Raw genomic sequence first — 17,157 nt, 5'->3', positions numbered from 1 at the left:
TGATGTTTAAGTCAGTCAGTCCTCCCTTGAGGAGCACTAAATTGGAAGGTACAAGTGACCAGCTCCTGGATTGACTTGTGACCTAATTGCTAATGAGCTTTTCTTTCCTTAGCACTGCCAGGTGCCTTCAGCTTCATGGGGTGGGTGGGCACATGGCTTCTGCAAGTTCAGCTGTGAGGTGCTCAGCAGAAACCTGGGACAGTCATTTACCTTTTTTGCCAAATGAGACAGAGGCTCTTCCTGCTGATCTGGATGACAGGTGAATGACAACTTGAGCTGACGGCTGCTTCTGCAATTTATCTTGCAGGAGACTGCTGCTCCAAACTTAATTTTGCCTCGAACCTTAATTGGCTTTAGTTTTACTGTAGCATAGCCCAGAGCTCATTGCCAGTAGGATTTTGGTCTGTTCAGCAGATGCTAAACAGGGCTCAGCTACAACTCAATTTCTTGAGAGGAGAAACAGCAATTCCACTTAACATTCTGGTCCCCCTAAAAGAGTTAGATTCTGGAAAACACGGCTAGTGGATTTCCTAAGTAAGCAATAAAAAGTAAACCATACAGCTCCCTTTTGAAGGGATGAGCTGTGATAGTGTTTCAGAAGGAATTATATTTAGGTGCTGGAAGATGAATGGGGCGGGGGGGGAGATACCCTGTAACTTCCACTATTCTGGCAGCACTTTTGAGAAAAAGGCAAAAAAAAATTACAGTCATAGAATACTGGAATTACAGAGATAGTTACCTACCTCTGCTCCCAGGGAAGAGCAACCAGCTACAGGATCGAGGTACCTTCTTTCTCTTAACCCAACAGCTGAATGATGTTTCATCTATGTTGAGGTGACCTCTGCCTGCATTCAGTTCCAGGGCAGCACTCCCCATCTGGCAGTAAGTACTGTTTGTAGAGACAATAGCTATGTTATGGCCCAGCGAGAATAATGTGAGCACCAACAAGGCTAGCGCGAGCATCGTGTGCTAGTGGTCAGCAGGGGCAGGAAGCCATGGACGTGTTTGTGGGCTACGTGCTGGCCCTGGCCGTCAGCAGCCCTTGCCCTTTGTGTACGGAGACTGTGTATCTTGTTTCTAAGGAAATTTTTATGAGAACTACTTCAGCATGGGTTTGGCAGTTAGGAGGACAGGCACTTCAGGGATGGAATAAACGTCAAGACCATCGCTTCTGGATAAGGGTATAGGCGTCAAGCACAACCTGAGCAAGCAGAAGAGGACAGAAGAGCAATTGAGGCAAGAGCTTGCACAGGGGGTTGGCAGGCGTGCGTGGGGCAGGGTGAACTGGTGTGTTGAGAGCTCAGCACCAGGCAGGCTGCTGCCCCCCGCCTGCACTGGTATTTCCCACAGCACAATAGTGCAGTAGCATTAAGTAGGACTGGCTTTCCCTAACGTTATCTGGGAAAACTACACTTGCACCAAGTTGTTTGACAATATATAGTGAATTACAGGGTGCTGCCAAAAGTGACCGTAGTGCACTTACTTACTAACACCAACCCCCGCAATTGACTAGCTAGGGAAAAAGCATTTAACTGGCTGAACGTGGGCTTGACTAGGAAAGTCTGAGGCTGCCTTTGTGGACAGAGGCTTTTTTTTTTTAGGTGAAACAACCACTTTGGCTTTTGCTCTGTGATATTAAAACCTATTTGAGAAGCCACGTGGTCCCTGTGCTGTCAGACACTGTCATTCCCATGCCGCCCAGCCTGAAATTGTGCTGCATTTGCACTGTTCAACCCCAAGGAAGCCAGCGACTGCCTCGAGGATGGCCTAAGCTGACCAAATGGGACACGGAGAGCACGGGAGCAACAGAGCAGCACAAGCATTAGACTGGGCTATGCGCGACGACACGTGTGCTCACAGCAACGGAGTCCTGCAGGAGATTCGCAAGCGGCTGCCTGCAGTAATGGCCCTTCCCTGGCTCCGAAACAGTGGCTGGAGGTAGGCGGTGATGGCAGCTCTGCCAAACTCCTGTTTACTGAGGAGCCGAGGACACGGCGGCTTCCTGGGAGGCAAGGATGTCAACAAGGCTGCCAGCAAGATGCTGGCGTTTTACTTCCAGAGGCAGGCGGTGAGTGTCCGCGGCTCCTCGGTAAGGACCTCGTGCACGTCCCCTCCGCACCCCAGAACAGTCGCCCTGCACAAGATAGATAGGCTCAGCCCCGACAGCGTGTTTTGCCTGTACTTGAGCATGGGAGGGCAGATCGCCCAGTGCTGAGGAATCAGGTGAGTCAGTCTGTGCAGCTGTCAGGTTTATCGCTGGGTGCTGGAATGCTGCTTCCAGGTAAGAGATCCTATCTAGTGGGCCTTGGTGTGTGCCTACACACCTAACTAGATAGCAGAGTCCTGCACCATTAGTCACCATGGAGCCAGCCTTAACCCCTTGCTGGCCTTCCTAAAGTGCTCCTCCCAACGCGAGAGCGAGCGCACAGCAGATGGCAACACGGACACTCACACTGGCGTGCAGCATCCCGCTTGGCCAAGAGCTGTTATCTGCTTGGCCTGAAAAAGTATCAAAGGGCACCTCTTCAGGGCCTGAGCTCAGCGCAGGGTGAGGGACCGATACTGTGCAAACTGCAGAACGCCAATAAAAGTTGATAGTTAACCCTCTTCTACGAGCCAGGCGTGACCTTGGCCTGTCAAGGAAACACGCTGTCAGTCAGGTCACGGGCACCAGCCGGCAGCACGGCGGCCCCTGAGGATTAAACCCGGTTCAGTGCAGAGCCGGGCTGCTGCGCCCAGGCTGGGCCGCACGGCGCCACGGCAGGCCACGGCACGCCAGCGGGGAGGGCGCGGGCGCGTGACGGCCCCCGTGCCGAGGGCAGCGCTGCGAGGGCTTCGGGCACGTGGAACGTGCTACTCCCGCCCCACGCAGGGGTTGCTGCCTCACCAGGCCCCCACGATCCCTAGCGATAAGCGCCCTGCGCAGCCCGCCAGCACATGCCTCCCCGCCACCCCACAGTTAAGTTTCTATGGTAATTAATATTCTAGCAGAAGCAAAGAAAACACCACACACCTTTTTTTTTTTTTTTTTTTTTTTGGTCCTCATAAATAACTAACCTCAATACTCCTCTTTTTGAATAAAATTTCTTCAGCTTTTCACAAAATATAGTACAGTCATTTAAACAACATTGAACACCATCAGTAACGGAAGAGGCAAAACCTAACATGTAAATTGGCTACAGCATACAGGGCACACGGCAACGGCTCCTTTCCCCCTCCTGCCACTTGTTGCTGAGAAGCCAGGCTCAAGCACAAGTTGATTGCATTAACCCACACTTAGAGCAAAGCTGAAAATGCTCTCGCATTTTTCAATAGGCAACGGTTTGTAGCTAATCTTGGATTTCTTTTTTCAAAAAAAAAAAAAAGCTTTACACAGTCAGTTGCACTTTGAAAAAAAACAAAAACAACAAAACGTCACCTTTGACATGGTTTTGTTCATTGTATTGCATGATGTGTGTTTAGCTGTATCTACAAAAGGCACTACAGAAACAGGGGAGTCCAGCGAGGCGTGGACTGGAGCAGGTTGGAGTCACTTAATGCCCTGGATTACAACACGAGCCTACCCACAGCATCTCTGCGCCTGACCTGCCTCGCTGCCAAGAACACACCTGTCCCAAACCCGTATCAAAGGTCACTACGGCTTCTGTATGTACAAACCAGGCTAAAATACAACTATTTACAGTTTGTAACACGACGTGGTGCAGTTCTGTCCACGATAAAGTACTGCAACACGCTGGAGGGAGCGAGCCCTCTGTCGCAAGAGTGCTGATATGTGCGGCTGAGCAGTCCCTGCCGAGCCCTCAGTCCCTGCACCGCTGGCTGCTCCGGCCAGCTTGCCCCAGAGACACTCCTGCCAGATCTTGGCAGTACCTTTATCAGCAGATGTGCCACTTGAGCGTCCCCTCACTTCCCAGGCTTTGGTTTTAAAATGAGGTGGAACCCTTCTTGACTGAAGTGGTCCAAGGGTGTTGAGAACAACCTCGGACCCTTGCAGTCCTGCGGGAGCAAAGCCAGCAGTTGTTCTCCAGTGCTCAAGCAGCCGGGTCATGGTGCCACGCTTGAAGGAGGGCAAAAAGGACTCCAGTAATGGCTGGGCGGTTACATACGTGATCACCACTTAGGGCAGGGGGAAAAAAAATTTTAAAAATCGGGTGCTTTCACAAGCAGGCTGAAGCCAGAGGCAGCCACCTCTCACCAGCTGTGCCCCATCCCATGCTGCAGCCCGAGCCCCGAGCCCTTGCTGCGTTCAATGAAGTTGACAACAGGGCCTCCCCGCCATCATTCCACTTATCAAAACCCAGCTGTCACCAGTGCTTAATGCCAGGCACCAGGTCTGTCAGTGCTCTGCTGCTGCCTGACCTGGGGAAGTGAAAAAGGCTTGTGAAGCTGGAGGAAAGGGAGTATGAGCGCTCTGCTGAGTTTCCCTAAATTAACTGCTCGCTCTCAAACCCGGCACTGTCTCCGACAGAGGCGCAGCTTTGAAAAAAGCAGCAAGAAATGTTGAAGCAAGCTGGCTGGCTGGAAAACCCAGCTGCTCCCCAGGAGCGACGGACTGCTGCCTGGCTCAGAAACCCCCCCACCACGCATACACTACCTGCTGCAGAAGCGCAACCACCCTTTTAGGGCTGGTTTTGCCATGCTCAGCTGCTGCGCTGTGTGCCACAGCCAGGGCTGCCTACCTGACCCCAGGTAACCTGCACGGCATGAGGCAGATGTGAGAAACTCACCCCGCTGCAGAGGTGAGAGGCACAGACTGGCATCGACCCCTGCCCAGAGCACACGGCAGCTCAGGAGGAGGCTGCTCTCAGTCCCAGAGCCAGCGGTGCCCCGGGCTCCTTGCGAACCCCCTGCTGGGATGGCAGCCTCGTCACCTGCGCAGCCCTTTGGCTCTCCGGGGTGAGTTGCTCACGGGCAGTGGACCTGGCTGCCCACCGCAGAGCGACGGGTCGAAGCCGGGAGTCAATGCCACAGAGCTGAGCCCCAGCAGCACCAGCCCCTGCCCAGCCCCGAGCCCCCTGCCCAGGGAGAGCCGGCACGCGCTTGCCTGGGGGAGAAGGGACCTCTGGTCCCCTCCTGCGCTGCAGACAGTTGGGACCCTGTCCCTGTACTGCCTGGCCATTCCTCTCCACAGCCCCTTCCTCCTGCACCACCACCACCTGTGAAGCCCCCGGCCCGCGCAGCTCCCTCCCTCCCGCTCAGCATGCTGCTGCCTGAGTGGGGCACCAGGGGCTCCCAGTCCTCTCCTTTGCAACACATACCTATGTCCGGGGGCTCCGGAGCCCCGGGGGCCCAGGTGCAGCACAGCAGGGAGGTAGCCCCCACTTCCAGCTCTTCCCAGCTCCCTTGCACCCCACCCCAGGCTCTGGCGAGTGGCTCAGTGCCGGTGCCAGCGCATCACCTGGGGTCGGGGGCCACCACCCGCCCTGCCTGCCGCAGTTCTCCCCTTCACCCGGGCACCAGCAAGACCTGCCCAGAGTCTCATCGTGAGGCACAAATCAGTGCTCAAGGGCTACCTGCCACCTGACCAGCCCCCCCAGGCAGCAGCACCCCAGGACCCCAAACAGGGCGTGGGACCCCAAATGGGGCATCCACGGCGGTGCCAGGCTCCAGGCCTCCCTGTCACTCTGCCCCGACATTGCTGGCAGCACCTCTCCCTGCCCTGCCTGGGGCCGCAGCTGCTCCACGCCCTGCGGGTGCACATGCTCGGTCCCGGGCAGCACCATCGCGGTGGGGCTGAGGATGCCGGGGTGGCCCAGCTGCCACCCCTCTTCTGTGGCCCAGGGTCTTTGCAACCCTCTCCTCCCTGTGGCTGGGGTCACCGAGGCTCCCTCCGGTCACACGTGGGACAGCGGGACCTGCTTGTGGTAGGAGGCCATGCTGGGCAGCACTGTCCTGCCCGCCAGCGCCGGGCTGGCCTCACCGTACACGGAGGCACCCACGGGCTTCCTGGCCCGGCAGCAGCGGGCTGTGAAGCGCCTCCAGGACTCCAGCGTCTTGCCGGACCAGATCCAGACACCAGAGGTGATGCCCACCACGAGGCACATGAAGTATTTGAGCATGAAGATGGCATAGTCGGGCTTGGGGCGGAGGGGGTCCCCTGGGCAGGAGCAGTTCTGCGCCCGCTCCCACGCCTCCCGGTTGTGCTGCTCGTAGATGTAGCAGGCGATGACGATGGTGGCGGGCACAGTGTAGAGCACAGTGAAGATGCCGATGCGGATCATCAGCTTCTCCAGCTTGTCAGTCTTGGTGCCGCCCTGCTTGATCACGCTGCGGATGCGAAAGAGCGAGACGAAGCCGGCCAGCAGGAAGAGGCTGCCGGTGAAGAGGTAAACCACCAGCGGTGCCAGCACGAAGCCCCGCAGGTTCTCCAGGCTCTGGTTGCCCACATAGCAAACCCCGGCCACCGGGTCGCCGTCCACGGAGCTGAGTGCCAGTACAGCGATGGATTTGGCACTGGGGATGAGCCAGGCAGCCAGGTGGAAGTACTGCGCATAGCTAGCAATGGCCTCGTTGCCCCACTTCATGCCGGCTGCCAGGAACCAGGTGAGGGACAGGATGACCCACCAGATGGAGCTGGCCATGCCAAAGAAGTAGAGGAGAAGGAAAACTACGGTGCAGAGGGCAGGGCCCGTGGTCTCATAGTGGATATGGTGGTGCTCTGGGTTGCAAGCCACGTTGGCATGCCCTGCCACCAGCCGCACAATGTAGCCCACGGAGACGAAGAGGTAGCAAGCAGAGAGGAAGATGATGGGGCGCTCAGGGTACTTGAAGCGCTCCATGTCGATGAGGAAGGTGGCCACGGTGGTGGAGGTGGAGAGGAAGCAGAGGATGGACCAGAGACCGATCCAGAAGGTAGCGAAGGTCTTTTCATCCTGGGTGAAGTAGGGCTGGTAGCAGGGGATGGCGCAGTTGGGTACCTGCCCAGTCCTGATGCGGTTGTACAGCGGGTGGGACTCCTTGGAGATGGGGATCAGGGGCGCCTTGCACTTGCAAGTCCGGCCGCAGTCCAGCCCCGAGGGGCGCTGCCCGCTGAGCGGCGTCAGGTTTTTGGCCGCATCCTTGGCCGGGCGCGTGGGCTTCCCGAAGAAAGGCGGCAGGGTGGTGGCTTCCGTGCGGTTGTATCCCATGCAGAGCACCTCGGTGTCCCCCAGCACCGGCAGGCTGTCGCAGCTCATCCTCTCGGGCCAGGCGAAGCCGTACTGCTGCATGATGGGCGAGCAGCCGGCCTTGGCCCGCTCGCAGACGGAGCGGCAGGGGGGCAGCGGCTTGGTGTAGTCGGGCAGGCAGATGGGGGTGTACATGCTGCAGAGGAAGAAGCGCAGGTCCGGGGAGCACTGGATCTCCACCAGCGGCCAGAACTGGTGCACCTCCAGCCCGGCCTCGTCCTGCGTGTCGTGGTTGAACTGGTTGGGCATGTAGGTGAGGTTGTAGCCGATGCCCTTGCACATCGGCACCGTGATCTCCTGGCACACCAGCGCCTTGGAGGCGGCGCGCCCCGCCGCCGGCAGCCCCAGCAGCAGCGGCAGCCCCAGCAGCAGCGGCACCGGCAGCCCCCGGCCGCCCATCGCCGCCGCGCGTCCTACCGCCGCCGCATGCCCCGGGCACCTGCCGCCGCCGCCGCCGCCGCCGCCGCCGCCGCCGCGCCGGGACCGGGACCGGGACCGGGACCGGGAGCGGGGCCGCCGCCGCCGCCGCCGCCACCTGCGCTCTGGGGCGGGCGGACGCCCCCGCGCCGCGCCGCGCCCGCGCCCCGCCCCTCGGCCCCGCCCCCCGCCCCGGGAACGCCCCCGGCGGCCCCGCCCCCGGCGGCCCCGCCCCCGGCGGGGCTCCCAAGGGCCGCCCCCGCCCGGGGCACCGACTCCCGCGGCGGCGAAGCGGGGCGCCCCGCCGGGAGACCGCGCTGCCCCCGGCGCCCCGAGCCCCGGCGGCTGGAGCCGTCCCTGTCGGACCCCTGCCCGCCGGGGCTCGGGGACCCGCGGCGGCCCCGGCCCGACCGGCGGACAGCGGCGGCCGGGGGGGAGGCGGTGAAGTGAGCGGGTGGCGGTGCTGCCTGGCCGCTACGCATCCGCCCCCCGCCCCTTGCCTGCCGCCGGGACCCTCGCTCCTTCCCCTCTTGCCCACCGGGCCCCTCCCGAGACCCGGGACCCCCCGCCCGCCCCAGCGCCGCGCCGGCCCGGCCCGGCTTCCCCTCGCCGGCGGGAAGAGCAAAGCGGGACGGGGGCAGCGGCAGCGGGGGGCGGAGGCAGGCGGCGTCTGCGGGGCTGCTGCCGCTTCGCCCCCTCCTCTTCGGGCCCTTTAGCCCCTCTCCGCGGGAAGGGGCCGGGGGGGAACGCTGGGGTGCAGGGGTCCCGCCCCGCCTTTGCCTTGCTCCGGCAACCGTACATCAGCCCGGGTACAAGGGTCACGGCAGCATCTCCCGCTGCCTGCTCCCGCTGCTGCGCGGCAGGGCACCGCTCCCGCCCCCCGGAAAGCTGAGCCTCCGCGGGGGCGGGAGCCTGGCCCTGCCCGCGCCCGCCCCGCGGGCAGGGTGCAGGCAGCCGCGCTACCGCGGGCCGGTCCCGGCGCCGGGCCGGGCCGCCGCTCCACCTCGGGGCCGCAGGAGGTGGTTGGCGAACCGCTGTCCCGCCGAGCCGGCGGCGGCGGGCGCGGGCGGGCGAAGCCGGCGCTTTCGAGAGACCCTGCCCGGGGCAGAGGTCCCTCCCCAGCGCCCCGCGAAACGCGGGCTCCTGCCCGAGCTGCCCGGGGGTCGTGCTCAGCTGCCTGCCGTGAGGAATTTGAACCTGTGCACTAGCAAACACCTAAACTATCAGCCCGGTTTTCAGCGGCTTCCACTGCTCCTGAAGCCCACAGCACGTCCAGGGCACACAGGGGAACGGACCTGCTTCAGAGGCCAGATTTGGGGGTCGCAGGCTGCACCCGCAATGGCAGTGCCCTTATCCTGGCCAAGGAGGAAGGCTGCTCCCAAGCCCTTGCACAGGAGCTCCTCACTCCTCCTCAGTGGCTGTGGATGGAAGGGCAGTTTGGACCAAAGCACTCACTTCAAGCACTACATCTGCTAGTCAAGACATAGCCGCGGCACATCGCAGACAGGGACAGCCCACATTCAGGCCTGGTGCTGGGGAATGCCAGTCCCCAAAATACCCCCAACTGCATCCAGAGCCCAGAAAGCAAAGACTCAAAGCATGCCTTAGCTCCTGCCTTCCTCCCAGAGGTAAAATCTGGCTGGCCTATCGCCCTGTGGCCAGTGGCTCCTGTGCCTATGGGCGGAGCACTGACTGCTGCTACCGCGCACCAAAGTCCTCAGGGATTTTAAGGCCAGAGACCTCATTACCACCTCCGAAATCCTCTGTGTCTCCAAGTCCACACAGCCCAGGTGTGCATATCATTTGGCACTGTCAGCCTTGATGCTTAACAACTTTAAAAAAAAAAAAAGGCAAAAAAAAGCTCAAGTCCCTATACCTCTCTGCTTTACGCTGCAAGTTTCCCTGTAATAAAGCTATGCGGAAGAGAATTACAAGTCACATGTTCCTTTGGAACACAGTGGCATATCCTTGTAGCAGGAGTCATAACTTGCATATCCTTGTAGCAGGAGTCATAACTTTTAATTCTCCCCAACAATGAGTTTCTGTGAACTAGCAGCCCAGCAGAAAGCAATCACAGACAGTTTCATTATGGCTTTCAGTTGATTATCCAAATTATAGCTGAGAGCAGAGGGCAGCCTTTTTATTATCATCATTGCTGTACAATTAGAAAATGCTGATGAAACGCCACAAGAGCAGAAATTCTCTTTTTTGCTGCTATTTTTCATTTTTATAAGCGTTTCCTTGGGCAACATCTTGGTTTGATTCAGCACAGAATGGGGAACAGGTACATATAGGTGGGAAAGGGGAAGATAAGAAGGGGAAACGGGGCAGCTCTTCATTTCAGTTAATCTATCAACTCTTGTAGCCTGGCTCAGGTTTCACCACTCCTCCAGATGTATCTAATTCTTAGAGCCTGGCTGTAAATAATGCTGTATTTGCTACACTGGGGACACATAAAATCCAATTAAGAGCCAGGTAGACATCTGTTGGCTTGCTCTGTGCTTCTGTTTCCTTTTTGTTTTTTATGAATACGTAGCAGAGCAACCAGAACAGGATTAAATATGGTGTAAGTGCAAGTACAGTTGATAGGCTTGTTATTCATCTCTACAGTACAGTATGAGAGTACAGTGCTTTATGTGCATCCAGCACTATTAGTGACAGAAGCCATGCCTGCACAAAAACCTACCGTGCCAAATCCTGGAGACAAAAGAGAAAGTGTTTCCCATCCCTGAGAGCTTGCTGTTGTTGTTAAAAAACTCTACAAGTTATTAGGAAATCCCTTTACCTTTAATCCGTGCACAGAGGTGTTCATGAAGCTCTGCCATGCTAGACAGGTCTGCTTGGGAGCCCAGCTAGTCCCTGCTCGTGGCTCCAGCGTGGGCTGACAATACACGTGTCCTCACGGACATACCTTCCACCCGTTGAGGCATTTTCAGCTGGGATGCAGCGGTTCCTGGTAGAAGCAGAAAGTAAAGAGGTGGTAAATATTGCTGTATTTGGTTCTTTCACTGCTGTATTGTCAGCCTACACTGTTTACCTGGACAAACTGCCTTTGTGAAGGATACTGTGACTTCTTAAAAGACTTTAGAAAAGGACTAAGTGAGTTTCCTTTGTAAAGACTAGCTATTGCCCTTGCCCTTGTTAGAGAACTCAGCAAAGAGCTTTTCAGCCCAGGCTCTGGGCAGGGACAAAGCTGGGGAGCGTTGATCTCGCTCTTGGCTTTGCCTGTACCAAAGCAGGGCAGGAACCTCCTGCCCCTCTTGTTGCGGGACCAGCACGCCGTCCCTGGCCCTCGACCCTTCTTCCTTCGAGCAGCAAACCCCGGTTTTGTCTGCACTGCTGACAAGTCGCCGGCTCCCAGGAAGGGAGCGGTGGAGGCCTAGCCCGGGTGACTGTGGGCTCCTGGTGCCGGTGGGGAGCCTGCCAGTCACCCCAGCTGGAGGCTGTGCTAGCTCAGGCACCACTCGAATTAGCAGTGAGCGCTGATAACAAACTGCTTGAGCGAGGGGGTGACGGGGACCACAAGACTGGCAAGGCTGTGCCTTACTGCCTGCCGCGGGTGCAGGGACGGGGGGGCAGGAGGGACCTTCAGGTAGGGAGACAGGGCAGCTCTTAGTCCTTCACGAGCAGGCAGAGCAGAAGGAAAATCACTGCTGGCATTTGCAGAGGGACCCTGGCACCTGAATCCTACCGAAGTGCAACGGCAGCAGGGGCAAACATTTTCTCATGTGCCCGAATAATTTGAAAGCTGTGGGCTGGGGACAGGAATTCAGATTTAAATCACTTGAATGGTTTTCACCATGGATGCCTTGTTGAAATTCCCTTGAAAATCCTAACCTACATCAGTACTGTTTGTTTTTATATATACCTGTACAATTACACACCTTAGCATGTTGCAGGAAAACAAAACCATGCCAAACTGTAGTCACGTTCAAAAAGCTACATGGAACTGACAACTTCTGAGTGAATTAATGCAAAACTTGATTTCAAACAGTGACACAGACTTTAGCAACACCTGTCACAAGCGCTGCAGTTTGTAAAATGCTACCAGACGTTCAGATAAGTAAGACTAAAGTAAAATCAGGAAGAGCGGCTGCATTTGAAGCTCATCTTGCTGGACACATCAATTATTACTTAACAATATTTGTACATATAAAAGTGCACATAAAATGTACATAATTAGTTTCCCGGGGACTGGGACCCCTTTCTGCGGGGCACGGTTGGTACACCGAAGGGGTGTTCCTGTCCCGAGGTGCCACCACCACAGCACGCAGAAGGTGGAGGGAGGATCAGGGCCCTGGCTCAAAGGCGCAGGAGGGTCAGTGGGGATGAGGAAGGGTCCCTGCCATGCCACAGCCCGGCCACCAGCACCACAGCCACGGCTGATCTTCAGATCTCCTTGCTGTGATTCACACAATGCCGAGATGAGGAGGAAGCAGTGAACTTTAAATTTGATTTTCTTGTGGGGGGCACGTGAAACTTTTCAGATATGTAGTTTTTGAAACACATCACGTTGTGCTTTTTTATTTTCTTTTTTTTTTTTACGTGGGCCCTTGAAAAGAAAACAGTCCCCATAGTGAAGTTGACATGATAAATTAGTATGGCCCTGGCAAAGCCCTCACTCTTCATTGGGCAAATACTTATTTATGGACTTTCAAATTGTGGCTTATGTAACAACAGGGTGAATGACTTTCAAAAAACCTCCGCCATGTATTGACCTGATAGAGCCTAATGGGTCCTTCAGAGCAATTAGGATTTATTGTGTTAGCGTCTATTGTGTATAGAGACCATTTTAAAAACATGTGTTATTTACCCAGAAGGCTGTAATGACTGTTTAAATACACAGTTAGATTGTTTCTGAAATGCTTGCTGCTCTATACATTGCAAAGAAGTTACTCCAAGTATTTTTCAGAGTTAAATATTTTGCTCCACTGGGATTTCCAAGCAGGGCGATTATACCACACATACATTTGTATGCTTACAGCTGTAAGTGAATCGAGCTCTCAGGAAAGCTGCCAAATGAGCAACCTTGAAGCATGACATCTGAGATTTTTTTCTTGACCGAGGAGCCAGTGCTCACCACCCTAGTGGTCTGAGCCGCTCAGGCCATTTCCCAGCGAAGAGAGCAGGGCATTTCCCACGAAGCACCTGAGTTTTGCCCTGTTTGATCTGAATGTCCAGCAAAGGCGACCTGAACAAGCCATGCAGCTGTGGTTTCCACCGTGGCACATCTAACCCTCTATGTGCATGTGAGGCGGGGCCATCACCGCTTCCCTGTAACCTACTGGGGGCCAGCATGCAAAAATACAGTTGTGGGCTTCTGAGCACTGGTGCAGGTTTGAGAAGCCTAACCCCTGGCCAGGCTCCTCGGCAGGCATGAAGGAGTATGGCTTCACTGCCCGGCAAAGACTGGCGCTCGCTTACACCAGCTTTGCCTCTGACCACATGAGTAAAACAAAACCCCAACTCATACATGGGAGCTATCAAATGCCTCTATGAAATAATAATAATAATATAGACTAATTACTGCTTGCTTTATCTTCAGACCAATGCTGTTTTGATCAACACCATCTCTAAATAGGTATTGCCCTTTTCTGTCCTTTGCTGTGAGAGACCTTCAGGGTGAAACTGCTCAAAGCACAGTGCTTTCCCTGCCCTGCCTCAGGTCACAGCCTTTGGAAACTTGTTTCTATTTGCTTGTTTTACACCAAAATTAAAATAATACCTGTTACAGCTGCAGTACTTTATTTCCAGGGACAAAAGTACTAAGCAGTTTTCTAACCAGCAGAGAGAGACAGGTTAGAGGAACGAGGAACCCCTGGCTGAAAATGCTGTAGCAAATTCTTCGGAGTTAGGATGTGAGTTTGTAATGGCTAATGTGCAAAATCCTCTGTAGAAAACACTCAAGCAGCCTGGACTGAAGCTGGCTGAAACTTGCAATTTCTGTTTTGTGGAAAATTCCAACATTAAAAAACAACGTAAAACACCCCAGTTTGTGCCAAACAGGGCAAGCTGCCCGTACTTCTGAGAAATCCTGCGGCATCAGGAAAAGCTAGGAGGTTTCCTGTCCCAACGTGGAGAAGTCCTAGAAGCCCCCTGCCCGGGGAGGCCTTGGGAGCACAGGACGGGGGAGATCCTGGAGCGCGGGACACGGAAATCCTGGGGTGCCAGGAGCTTGCTGGGAAACCAGGCAGAATTCAGCCAGGAATCAGCCCAGTGAGCAGTCGTCCCTTAGGTCCTGCCTGGCTTTCAGAGAAAGTCGGGCAGTCAAAATAGAAATGTTTCCAAGAAACTTTCTGTCTATGCTGAACCAGCACTTTACAAAGAAACTGCTATCGGTATGAACATCTGCGGTTATGGGCGGTCTCTCCTGGCCTTAAAATTCTATGAATCGGTGAAAAATGTATGATAACAACTGTTGCTATTAAGAGCGACTTCAGTCTGTGTTCAGAATAGTTCAAGCTCAGTCTGGCCTTTCCTGAAAATATGAAGCTTCATACAATCAAAATAGGTTTCAAACACATATGCCACTTTGACTGCTTTTCTTCGATAGCCTCTCAAGACGCTGTGATCAAGATTTTCCAGATGCAGTGATTCTGGACCCTCTTGATGCAACCTTAAGGGATCTTTATTTCCAGAAATTGTTACAGACCTGTCCTCTGGAAATTGGACTCCTTTACGACATGCCACATTGCCCACTCAAGATCAGAGGCAATCAAAAATCACAGAACATTTGAAAGCTTTATCATGTATGCGTACTCATCTATAGTACCCTAGAAGGAGAAAGTTCATATGCAATACACACGTGCTGTGTTTCCAGGTTTTCATGAACGAGTAAGTATCAAGGCCAGAGACCTCCTGAAACAATGTCCTCTCCTTGACCTTTTAGGCATTCTTGCTAAGACCAGGCACTTCAGATTCTCCGTATCTGCTTTTGACATCCTTGAAGTGCTTGACACGGGGCTGGAGGAATATTTGGAGCTAAGGCTTAGTAAGTCGTGTCATTCACATCAAATGAACCAAATTAGGTTGAAATACAGATTTAAATCCTTGCATAATCAACATTTATTGGACACAAGTAAAAAGAGACAGAAACAGATGAAAAGGCAATTAGCACTAGCTGGAACTATGCATGTTTTGATTACTTCCTTCTGCAAGTCATTCACGGGATAATGTCACAGGTCAAAGTGATTTTGGAAAGGATGTTGCTAGCAATCTTCATGTTCAGGCATTAGTTAGATGTGAAGAATTAACACCTGCAAGTGATCCACAGAGCTCAATCTTAAATAGCAACAGCTTTAGCAGGGATGAGTGTTACAGAATTGGAGCACATCAAGAGATTTGTTGGGAAAAAGAAGGACTCCATTCTCTAAACCCTGTACCTCACTACCATGTGCAGCACCATCAAGCACACAATGATGTCACCCTGCTTGGGATGTGTCCTGGTGATGCAAGAAAGTGCTCCAAAATATTTGCAACCCTTCCACATGTGCTAGCACAGGGTTGCCAAAAATCTTTGATGATCAGGTTGTGTAGTCCTCTTACAGGTTCTGTTTACCAAACTGATACAATCAAACTGATTTTATATAAGCAACAAGCTGAAAAAAAAGGTAGCACAACCACTGCAAAGATGGGGTTCACACAGGCCTTTTTGCTCGGAGAAGTCTGTCTGGCTGCAGCAGAATTCACTCTCTGTATGTATTTCCCTTATGCTGGTGAAATTAACTGTTCTGCTATTTGAGACAAGGGAGCAGCTGAGCCCTTCTCCATGCCTCCCACAGGCTGGCACTGCCGGACCCCCCAGCCGTTACGCTGTCACGAGGCAGACAGGATCCCACTGGGTGCACTCAGAGAAATTACGGTGCAAGCTTCCACCATGTAGCTTCATTATTTGCCCCTCACTGTGCTGGATGCTGAATGTACCTGCAGTACAAACAGCTCTCAGGCTGAGCAGCCAAGGAACACAAAAAATGGGAGAAAGGACAGGTAATTCTCCCTGCTTTTGCAGACAGAAAAGTCCTGTGATTTTCCCTTATGGCCACACAGAGCTGGGAAATCAACCCTTCAGTCCTGAGCTGGAAAAAGACTATTCTGGCTCCTGCTGCAGACGCTGCTCTCTGTTTCCGTTCCACTAGAGCACATTAGGCTGACAACCTCCGGCGCTACGCTGCAGGGATGCGACGCTGCGCGTCCATTCAGTCAGGGCCAGACTGATTGTCCTGGAGACAAAATCCCTTTCTGGTAGAGGGGCAATCTGGAGGGGAACGAGGCCGATTCCTTACCTGGGCCAGCCAGGCTGCATCCCGACAGGACTAAACGTCCCTCTTTGGGGGAGGAAGGGAGAGGGCAAGGTGAGAAGACAGTGTAATCCTTTCAGCTGAGACTCTGCCAGCGATGTTTCTAATTAGCAGAGAGAGGACGTGTTGTGGCTGGTGAGAGACAGACACGTCCTGTGTTGCGAGACAGTGCCTTCAACCAGCTCTATCTGTGAGACACGTACGCTGTGAGCTCCCTGATCGTGTTTGCATTGCGGGAACCAACCCAGCAACACCAGCCGAGTCCTTGATGCCCACTGTGCTGCCCTCAGCCTCGTGTGAAACCCGTGATGGGATTTTGGACAGACCAAAAGTCATGGTTGCGAATCTTATTTTCACTGTTCTGATACAATCAAACCTATTTTGTATAGATATACAGAGTGGCTGTGGCTTCCAGGTTGTGGAAAAAGACTGGTACTGGAGCAGCAACTGCATTTCCTAAGCTTGCTCGGTATCCTAGAGGGAGGAGAGTGTTGTACCTGTAGCTAACAGAGAAAACGAGGAGGTATTTTCAGTCTCTACCAGAAGAGAAACAGCAGTCCAGAACTGTACGTGTGTCTGCGTGCGCGTGTATCACTTTCAGGCGCTGCAGTTTGGAAACGTTTCCAGCAGAGAGTACTAAATTCGGTCAGTTGGTGCCTGGCCTAATTTATACTGAGCTGAATCCACAAGAGCCCAGTTTAAGTTTGTGGGGTTGTGTGTGGTTGTGCTTGAGATCAGCACCTGTTCCAGCACCCCTGTATCCAAGGATAGCCAAAACGCACATTCATCAGCTGAGAAGAGCCAACAAACTAACCATCAGGCCCTGCAGCTTCCTTCCATAGATTTTATTTAGATTCCCTGACAACATGAAAGGAATGATTCATGATTTTGTGTCTCTATTTACTTTCCATTTGGGTTAAGATGCCCTGAATTTCTCCTCAATACTCAAGCGCACTTATGTGAGGTCAAACCTGCCTTACGGATCTTTTAACTTGGCATATTCCTGAGACACAGTTAACTCTGATGGGCACATAAGCTCCTGACTAAACCCAGTATGAGCAGTTCAGGAGATGAGCTGAGACTGATAACAGCAACAAGCTGATTTCTGCAGAACTAGAGGTTAAACATATTCAGCTAACGCACTACCCAAGACAAGCCCAAGCTGTGCTGGGCCAAAATGTGCTAGAAGAAATTGTATATGTACCGATGAAGGCCACAGCGTGACTGAGAGCTGGCACAGAAACGAGGGGAAAAGGGTGGATGCAGGTGCTGTTTGC

At 54.2% G+C, this 17,157-nt stretch overlaps 1 protein-coding gene and 1 long non-coding RNA gene across 2 annotated transcripts; both read right to left on the bottom strand.

The window, feature by feature from the left end:
- Positions 1 to 758: 758 nt before the first annotated feature.
- On the bottom strand, positions 759 to 13,466 carry LOC148052320 (uncharacterized). The gene is made up of 3 exons (XR_015698672.1): positions 13,309 to 13,466; positions 10,369 to 10,536; positions 759 to 889 (listed from the first exon to the last, which is right to left on the bottom strand). It is a non-coding gene; the product is annotated as an uncharacterized LOC148052320 (long non-coding RNA).
- On the bottom strand, positions 5,689 to 7,700 carry FZD5 (frizzled class receptor 5). The gene has a single exon (XM_009462362.2). It carries the CDS (start codon positions 7,563 to 7,565, stop codon positions 5,835 to 5,837), a length of 1,731 nt encoding a protein of 576 aa, XP_009460637.2. The 5' UTR covers positions 7,566 to 7,700; the 3' UTR covers positions 5,689 to 5,834.
- Positions 13,467 to 17,157: the final 3,691 nt, after the last annotated feature.

This window comes from Nipponia nippon, unplaced genomic scaffold, assembly GCF_047370975.1.
Source record: "Nipponia nippon isolate SJK-2023a ecotype South Korea unplaced genomic scaffold, ASM4737097v1 scaffold_5, whole genome shotgun sequence".
Classification (NCBI taxonomy): Eukaryota; Metazoa; Chordata; class Aves; order Pelecaniformes; family Threskiornithidae; genus Nipponia; species Nipponia nippon.
The sequence above is the reverse complement of the archived record's forward strand: the minus strand, read 5'-3'. Positions and strand labels throughout refer to the sequence as shown.

Coding starts and splice junctions, on each gene's coding strand:
- FZD5 (XM_009462362.2), bottom strand. CDS start 7,565: ATGGGCGGCCGGGGGCTGCCGGTGCCGCTGCTGCTGGGGCTGCCGCTG.